At 51.7% G+C, this 8,979-nt stretch overlaps 1 protein-coding gene across 1 annotated transcript; it reads left to right on the forward strand.

The window, feature by feature from the left end:
- Positions 1-5,444: 5,444 nt before the first annotated feature.
- LOC135308330 (uncharacterized) lies at positions 5,445-8,602 on the forward strand. Its single transcript, XM_064433270.1, has 6 exons — positions 5,445-5,655; positions 5,824-5,895; positions 6,533-6,604; positions 6,911-7,024; positions 7,653-7,818; positions 8,344-8,602. Exons 1-6 carry the CDS (start codon positions 5,550-5,552, stop codon positions 8,600-8,602), a joined length of 789 nt encoding a protein of 262 aa, XP_064289340.1. The 5' UTR covers positions 5,445-5,549.
- Positions 8,603-8,979: the final 377 nt, after the last annotated feature.

The following is an 8,979-nucleotide window of genomic DNA, read 5'->3' on the forward strand; positions in this document are numbered from 1 at the left end:
GAGAGGGACTGACATGCAATGGGAGGAGGAACAGTGAACAAAAGGGCAGGTCTTTGGAGAGATGGACAAGTGGGGCAAAACCAACATCACAGGGGGGAAAGGAGCAACCCATTGCTAATAAAATATGCTATAACAATAGAAAATAAGGGGAGGGGTATAAAACTGACTGCTAGGACTGAATTACAGTCAAAAATTTTGTTATATTTCTCCAATTACTGTATCATGAAAGAAAACCAAGCAAATTAAATGTTGCAGCAATTTTAATGAAGTAGCTGAAAAGTATATGAAATTGAATCCACTCAAAATATTGACAATATAATTTGGTTATGATAAGGGATAATTTGGTTCTTATAATAGCGCATAAGGAAAAATAACCGTGCGGGGTACACGGGGGGTACGGAGGGCAGGGCTTGACCCCTGTCCCCTCACATACAAATTGCCAAGCTTGAAATTCTCCTTTTTACACTGTACATCATCACCATCTCCTCCCATTTTCAATTTGTCACACTTGTATCTCCACCTTCATTATCACTTTTACCACGCATGCTCCACCGTTTTTTAGGTGGTTGCACTGTTCTTTGGGGTCATCTCTGATGAAGGCCTCTCCTCTTCCTCAATGTCCTTTGATTCACCTTTTGGATTACACATGCGCACCAAGCTGGTATAATGTAAGCCAAAGCTAATATCATACAAGCCAATACTATGTTCTAGCATCAAAGCAATAAATCTCTTATAATTAACATTTTCCTGGATGTCCAACCAAACTTTCCTCTCTTCCAACTAAATTCAGTAATACTTATCTCTTGCTTCTTCCTGTTCTGAACATCTGCAGGGGAACGGGGGGAGCCCCTCCTCTCCCTTTCTTCCTTGGCATTACACCTTCTAACTGTTTTACTGTTTCCAAATATTAATTATTATATCAATATTCATTACTTTACAATTTTATCAGCAGGAATCACACCTATTTATTACAACATGAACTGCAATGGAGAAGCTCTGAGTCAAGGCTCGGATGAGCTCTTCAAATAATTTCCTGGCAGAAACAGATAGCCAAACTTGCCCTTATCCCATGCAAACAGAGGGTTCCAAAAATAGCAACACCTTCCAAGGCCCTTCTGGGCATCGGGAACACGTGTTGTGGTGCCGGCTGCATCTGTGGGAGCAATGGGGAGTGTGAGCCCGTGCTCTGCTGCACTGCTGAGCTGGCAGCACGGTGGATACGGGCAAGACGTTCTCTGTTTCCCCCAGAGCTGGGGCCTGCAGGCACCTTGCCGGCCCTTGGCACAGGCTGTGCCAGCCAACAAAGCCCAGCAGGCCGGGAGGAGAGCCCGGGGGCAGCGCAGCTGCTTGGGCAGTGGCTGCTGCCAGGGACACGGGCCAAAGCCATCCCTGAGCAGCCACTGCCAGCCCTGGCCCTCCCTGCCCTGTGACAGCTCCCCCAGCCCCAGGGGACAGACTGTCAAAAAGTCCACAGCCAGCAAAGAGATTGTCCCAGGAATTGTGTGCTGCTTTTCCTTCCTGCAGTTGGTCCCAGAAACATCCCTCAGACTGCTGTAAATGGCCACACGTGGTCTGATCAGCCCCTATGCTTTTCCAGTCTGCTCTCCGAAATTCTGCAACATATCCACCAATAAATTCCAGGTTACCTCTGTTTATTGCACACTACAGTTTCCTTCATTTTTTCCGAATAGCTGGAAGTTTCTATATATAGCAATGCCCTTGAGGATCTCTGATTCTTTTCAGTATTTTTTTTTTCTATTCAGACATATGAAACAGCCTTATTGGTTTTTATTTTGGCAGGTCTGTTTTTTTTCTTAGCATGATGGTTTACTTATTACCTATATGTAAATTTGTTATTAGTTATGGTTATTCATTCCCCAAGTAATTATTTTCACAATCTGTCATTCACTTCCTAGTTAATGTTCCATACATGATCAACTTCGACTCTCTTTTTATAGGAATAGAAAGATCTCAGAAAGCTGAATTTTTTATTTTGATGACACTCTTTCTGCCCACTCCCACCTATAACGGTGATTCCTTTTGAAACATATCTGAGGACATGTGGAGTTTTTGGGAAATGCTTAGCTTAACCTGGGTATTGGATTATTATTTTCAGTGCTATAAACCTACATTGCTTCAAGGTTCACACCACGGTCCTGATTTGTGGCTCAATGCATGGATGCCTGCCTGAATTAAAACAATGTTTGTGAGGCAGCTGAAGAGCTTAGACCTCAGAGATTAAAATTCCTAGGAGGAGGAGGAGAAAGAAGAAAGGATAAAATCCAGATTCAAAGGGTTTTTTCTCACTTCTAGTATGCCAGAAGTATGGTAGACTACACCTGTCTTCAGATGTCATTTACTTACAGAAAAAACTCTCTACAGTGCCAGATTCCAGGAGAAATGACACAACACTTTGCCTCCCAATGCATCAGCTATAATTCTAGTGAGAGGTAGCCTTAATTACAGTCCAATTAGAGCAAATCAACAAAGCAGTCTTGCCGTTGTGAGAGTGGCAAGAGGAATTTGCTTGTGAACAGATGACTATGTCCCACACAGTAATGAACAAAATTTGCCTTGACTTGGAAGAAAGTAGACAAGGAGCAATGCAGTATTTGGGGTTTATCCAGGGATAAATGTGGCAAGAAGCTGTAACAACTTACCTGTTTTACAGAACACAAGTACTGATACGGCCAATAATGCACCCACATGAAGGGATCTTCAGGACATTCCTTTATTTCTCTAACCAGGAATGGGCAGCAAAATGCTGGCATTTATCTGAACTGGAAGCCGTGTTGCTCTCCTTTTTCTCCTTGAGCACACTGTGTGTTATTTGCAGACTTCACTGCCCAGCCCATCAATCCTCTCATGGCCAATTGCTAAATGGCACAAGTACCAAAATACAGGTGCCAGCACAATCAGCCCAGCACTAATGCAGCACTGCTTTGATGGTGCACACGAGCACAGAATGGCTTGGCTTGGAAGGGACATTTAAAGGCCATCTAGTCCCAATGGCCTGCAATGAGCAGGGACACATTGAACTAGGTCAGGTTGCTCAGAGTAGGAGCTTGAATGTCTGCAGGGATGGATGTCCACCTCTATGGGTAACCTGTGCCAGGGTTTCATAACAAACAGTGTAAAAAATGTGTTTCTTTCATCTAGTCTGAATTGACCATCTTTTAGTTTAAAAGACCCTCGGTCTTGTCACAAAAGACTTTACTAAAAATTCTGTCCCATCTCTTTACAAGCCCCCATAAGGCCCTGAAAGGCAGCAATCAGGTGTCCCTGGAGTCTTCTCTCTTCCAGGCTGAACACTGCCAGCTCTCCCAGCCTGTCTCCAAAGCAGAAGGGCTCCAGCCCTCAGAGCATTTTGTCCCTCCTGTGGACTTGATTCAACAGGTCCATGTCCTTCCTGTCTTGGGGACCCAGAGCTGGATGCAGTACTCTGTCGTGGGAGAGACTGAGACACTACAAAGCAACACACTCCATTTCCAGAAGGCTTCAAACCCTGTTTTAATTCTAGCCTGCATGCTTTTTCTCCATTCTTACAAAGCTCTTAACTTTACACTTTATTCATTGGTCACGAGAGACAAGCAAAATGCTCATTGGAATAGGGAGTTGCAGGTTTCTCTTATTTATCTTTCTTTCTTGGTTTTCATGTCAAAAACATTGGTAGGAAATTCTTCCAGGGGTAAACATGGATCTTGTTATCAAACTTCTCGATGTCTCACAGAGGCCACTGTAAAACCTCTTCCACAGTACTCCAGGTGGGGTCTCACCAGAGCAGAGAGGTGGAATCACCTCCTTCAACCTGCTGGGCACTCTCCTTTGAATGCACATGGCTGCCTCATGTCCAGCCTCTCATCTAGCTGCAACACCAAGTCCTTCTCGGCAGAGCTGCTCTGCATCTCTTCATGCCCCAGCCTGTGAGATCAGCTGGGCTGGGACTGTGTCACAGCCCTTGGGCAGAGCAGCTGGGCAGGATGAGCTCCCTTCCTAAGAAGGCAGATCCAGCTCCAAAAACAATTCCACCCTGGCCATGAGGTCACAGAAGGCTCTGAGGTCACAGAGGTCCCAGAGCCCCGCGGTTGCACAGCAGCACTAGGACCCAGCAGTCAGTCCTTGAGCACAACTGTTGCGGCAGCAGCAGCGGTGGCAGCAGCGGTGCTGACGTTGGGACAGCGGTGTCAGGACAGCGGTGGCAGCAAGAGCTGTGGGACTGGCAGAGGGCAAGGCACCATGGCCCTTGCTCTGCGCCTCTTCCTCCTGCTCCTCCTGGCCGTAGCCCTGTCTACCAGGGCTGCCCAGGCTGCTCCGCTGCAAGCGCGGCGAGCAGGTGAGCCGGCAGCCTGGCTGCCCTTTCCCGGCACAGTGCTCCCTGCTCCCTGGGAAGCGCTGGGGATGGTTTTGCCCAGGGCTTTGAGGAGGGTTTCCCCTGTGGGAGGGAGAGAGCCCCCATGGTCCCTGGGCTCCTCCAGCCACCCATCCAGGGATGTTGCACAGGGCCTGCAAAGAGGGTGGAGAGTGACCAGAGCCATTCCAGAGCTCCCCAGGCCCCTGTGCAGCTTTGGCCTTGTCCACTGACATCTGGCAGCCAAGGCCTTACCCGACCCCCTTGCAGTGCCCAGTTCTCTAAGGCAGAGGGGAATCTCAGCACACCATGGAAATGGGTCTGATCAGATCTGTGCTCCCCTCTAGATGAGCATACTAGGAAGGCTTCTTCAGCAGCTTGGCTGAATGAAGATTTCCAGGGTCTTAACCGTCCAGCAGGTATGTTGTCAATGTTGCTAAAAGAATAATCATTGAGAACCTGGCAGGAAGCAGGTGACAGGAGCTTCTGTGGCTGTTGAATTACAGGTGTGTCTGCAGGAAAGACTTTTCAGGCTCCTTTCCTGGTTGCTGCACACAAGCCCCGCTCCCATCTCAGGGGTGAGTAGTGTGTGCCTGCTGACCCCACAGTCTGAGCCCTAGTTCTGTGGGATCCATTCACCTGAAATGCAAATGCTTTTCTTAAGGTCCTCCGAGAGGGAGGAACAAACCTAGAGGAGACAGCAAGTCCCTGGAGGCATCCAAACAGATGGACAGGATCTGGAGTGACCTGGAGAGACAACGTGGTGGGTGCATTTCCCTCATGCTTCCCCTGGGACTCAGTAGCCGGGGGCTTTGGCTGTACATCTGGACACGCCGTGCCCGGCACAGTGGGAAGGGATCCATGGCAGCCTCGCTGCCCTGCTGCTGCTGCTGCTGCTTTGACGCCCAGTAGGGCTGTTTCCCAGTCTGGCCTGGCTGCAGCTTCTGCCCAGCATCTGCAGGAAGGCATTTGGCATCAGCTGCCAGGGAGCCCAAACTGCACCATGGCCCACCCTGAGATCCCCTGCACTTTCCCAGTCTGTGAGCGCATCTGGAGGGGCAGCTCTTTGGAGGAGGCAGGGCCCTGGTCTTTCTCCTAAATCTTATCCATTACTTAGACAAGCATTGCCTCCTGAGGATGCCACATTCCCATTGGGAAACAACCCCACCTAATTCAGCTGTCCTTTTTCCTTTCTGCAGACATGGAAGGAGAGCCTGTGCTGAAGGCAGCATTTCCCGGAGGAAGCAGTGGCTCCATGGTAGCCTCTGCTGCAGGAAGGGAGGCGATGCCAGGCACAGGCCCAGGAGGTAATTGCTGTGCCTCTGGGCCTGAGCCCTGCTGAGGCTTGAGCTGCCGTCTCTGCTGCTTGGCAGTGCAGGCACACAGCATTACCTGACCCCCTTGCAGTGCTCGGTTCCCTATACAAGGGGATCCCAGCACAGCATGGAACAGTTCTCATCTGTGCTCCTTTCTAGATTGGGAACGTGACTTCCATCACTGGGAAATGCTGTTAAAGAACAGTTTAAGAATGTTGGAGCTTGGTGATGGTAGGTTTTCAGCAACTCTTTGCTAACAGAGCAATCATAGTCCAAGTGTAATCATTGTCCAGAGTAATATTCCTCTGTCATTTCCCTTGAGATCCTCTGAAGTTTGATGGATTGTGGAAATCCTAGCCTCCAAATTTCTACTCTTGTACCCAACAGTGATCCCACAGGATGGCTGTCAGTGGGAGGAAGGAGCATTTAGCTGTCCATCTTCCTCCCGTGTGCAATGCCAGTGTGTCCTTCCATGTGCTCTGTGCAGCCAGGGAGAAGGCCAGAGAGGGAAGGGGCTGGGCCCAGGGCTGTGCCCCGGGGCTGAGCCTTTGGCAGCTCCCTTGCCAGCCCCAAGGAGCCTGAGCTGCTCCTGCTGCCACTGCCAAGCTCTGGCCCTGCCTGGGGCTGGGTTTAGAGCTGCTGGCAGCTCCAGGGAGTCCTTTCTGCCCACACAGCCCCCCAAGGGGCCCCTTCCATCCCAGTGTGGGACCACTGCAGGCATGAGGTCCCCCTGCTCCTGAGTGGGAGGCAGAGCTGATGGAGTGCCTTGGAGGGCACCAGTCACCCAGGTGCCCTCCCAGGTACTTGGGCTTGAAGGAGAATCTTCAACAGTGTCAGAGTAGCTCTTCTGTCCTGCCTTTCTTTGCAGCTAACCCGGTTGGTGAAAGTGATCTGGCTTCCCAACCCACGTTCAAGATTGAGCCTCTGGGAGATGCTGAGGGTAGGTCAAGGCCTTTCCCCTGGGAGAGTTGCCAGCTCAAGAGCCCAAAGCTTGGCCAAGTAGGCAGCGCTGCAGGTGCCAGCACAGAACCATGCACGTGTGTCCTCTTGCCCTGCACAATCCCCTCATGATTTCTGCTCAGCACTGGCAGCTGTCTGGGGAAGGGAGGGCCCTGGCCCAGTCACAAAAGCCCAGATACTTTGTAAATCTTTTCCCAATTTTTGATAACCATGCTGCCCTGAAGATGCCAGCAAAGGAATGGGGAATTGTTCCATCTGATCCAACTGTCCTTTTTTGTTTCTCAAGTGATGGACCAAAAGGCAGGGCTGAAGGAGGTGTTTCCCCGAGGAAGCAGTGGCTCATTGGCAGCCCCTGCAGCAGGGAGGAAGGCGATGGCAGACACGGGCACAGGCACAGCAGGTAATTGCTGTGCCGGGCTCAGCCCTGGCCGGGGCTGTGTGGCAGCAGCTCTTCCCCCAGGGCCTGCCCTTGCCCGGCCCGGCAGCAGCCAAAGCTGGAGGCGCCTCGGCTTCCAGGCCTCTGGAGCTGGTTCAGAGCCCCGGGGAAACGGGACTGGTGCAGCACCATCCCTCGCGCTGCAGCTGCTGCGGAGCTGGCCCTGAGTGCCCAGAGGCCCAAGGCACAGGAGCAGCCCCGAGCGGGAGCCCTGCCGCCAGCCCAGGGCCAGAGCCAGCCCTGGCTCCCGACTGGGCAGGGGCTGCGCTGGGTCCTGACAGGGCCTGAGCCTGTCCCCTGGGGCTGGGGGAGCTGTCACGGGGCAGGGAGGGCCAGGGCTGGCAGTGGCTGCTCAGGGATGGCTTTGGCCCGTGTCCCTGGCAGCAGCCACTGCCCAAGCAGCTGCGCTGTCCCTGGGCTCTCCTCCTGGCCTGCTGGGCTTTGTTGGCTGGCACAGCCTGTGCCAAGGGCCGGCAAGGTGCCTGCAGGCCCCAGCTCTGGGGGAAACAGAGAACGTCCTGCCCGTATTCACCGTGCTGCCAGCTCAGCAGTGCAGCACAGCACGGGCTCACGCTCCCCATCGCTCCCACAGATGCAGCTGACCCCACAACAGGTGTTCATGATGCCCAGAAAGGCCTCGGAAGGGTCTTCTATATGGCAACAGGCTGCTGGGCAGGGTTAATGGCTGGCCTGCTTTTTTTGGACCTTATTCTCATGTTGTGCTGTGTCAAAATCTGGTGTAACTGGAAGAAGAAATGGTGAGTGGTCATCTTTCCCTGAAAGAGATTCTTTTGAAAGTCTAATGTAGACAGGAACCATTCCCACTGAGGCTGCATTGGAGCTGTGGCCAGTCCATGATTGTCCAAATAACTCTGCTGAGGGTTCTGCTGCTGCCCAGTGCTTCCATTGGCCTCTCAATTGCTGGGCCTTGTCCTGGGGGCCCCTCTGGGGCTGCAGCCAGAGCTGGCTCCCACTGAGGCTGCCTGGCCAAGAGCAGCCCCAGGGGCACGGGGCAGAGGCAGAGGGAGGTGGGGAGGAGAAAGAGCAGGGCCGAGGTTGCCCTTGAAAGGCAGAGGTGCTCTGGGGCCCGCTCCTGGCCAGGGACCCTGCCCAGAGCCGTGCCCTGCTGGCCGGGGCCTTGAGGGGCAGCTGTCCAGCTGGGCCCAGCTGTGCCAGCAGCTCCAGCCGTGCTGGGGAGCCTTGCCAGCTCTGGGCCCTGCTGTGCACGAGGGTCCCTGTGTGCCACTGGCAGCTGGGGCCTCAGCCACCTCCTCTCTCCACAGGAGCACCTCTGGAACTTCCCTAGTCCAGCCAAATACCTCAGTCATGGAGAACTTGGCCTGTCATCGTGCATCTCCGTGCCAGTGTCCGTTGTCCCTTCCACAGGTGTATTACCAGCTTGTAGCTGGCAGTATGCTACAACCACTGCCTAGAACAGATCCGTCTCTCCCTGAAGGGACTGGCCTAGCTGCCCATCCAGGACAGGAGGTGCAGCCCTCTAGCCAGGGAATGGATTATTCAAAAAGTTATATTTACTTGTAAAAATTTTAGATGTTTATTAAAAACCTTATTAGAAATATAACAGGACACTGAATAAAGACAATGTTACTGTGCCGGGAGTAGAGGATTTTTCCCACCACATTCTCATCCACACAATGGAGGTTTCACCTTTTAACTCTTTTGCCCTTCTTAAATTTCTGTCCATCGACTCCTTCTTTGATGTCCAGTGCTGGAGTTTACTTCCTTACATCTCGATTGGAGGTCAGGTGCTGCTGTCGTAGCAAGGTGACCCTCTTAAATGTCTCAAACTCAGGTAATCCCAAGATAACAACACAACAGGGGGTAAAACATATCTATATATATAAAAAACTTCTCTTAACAAATATACATGATATTTCTCCTTTATTGTGAGAGTCAAC

Source organism: Passer domesticus, chromosome 9, assembly GCF_036417665.1.
Source record: "Passer domesticus isolate bPasDom1 chromosome 9, bPasDom1.hap1, whole genome shotgun sequence".
Classification (NCBI taxonomy): domain Eukaryota; kingdom Metazoa; phylum Chordata; class Aves; order Passeriformes; family Passeridae; genus Passer; species Passer domesticus.

Excerpts from the sequence above, each read along its gene's own strand:
- LOC135308330 (XM_064433270.1), top strand. The coding sequence starts at position 5,550 with ATGGAAGGAGAGCCTGTGCTGAAGGCAGCATTTCCCGGAGGAAGCAGT. Across the intron at positions 6,605-6,910 it reads GCCTCTGGGAGATGCTGAGG|TGATGGACCAAAAGGCAGGG; the intron begins GTAGGTCAAGGC and ends TTGTTTCTCAAG. Across the intron at positions 7,025-7,652 it reads CACGGGCACAGGCACAGCAG|ATGCAGCTGACCCCACAACA; the intron begins GTAATTGCTGTG and ends TCGCTCCCACAG.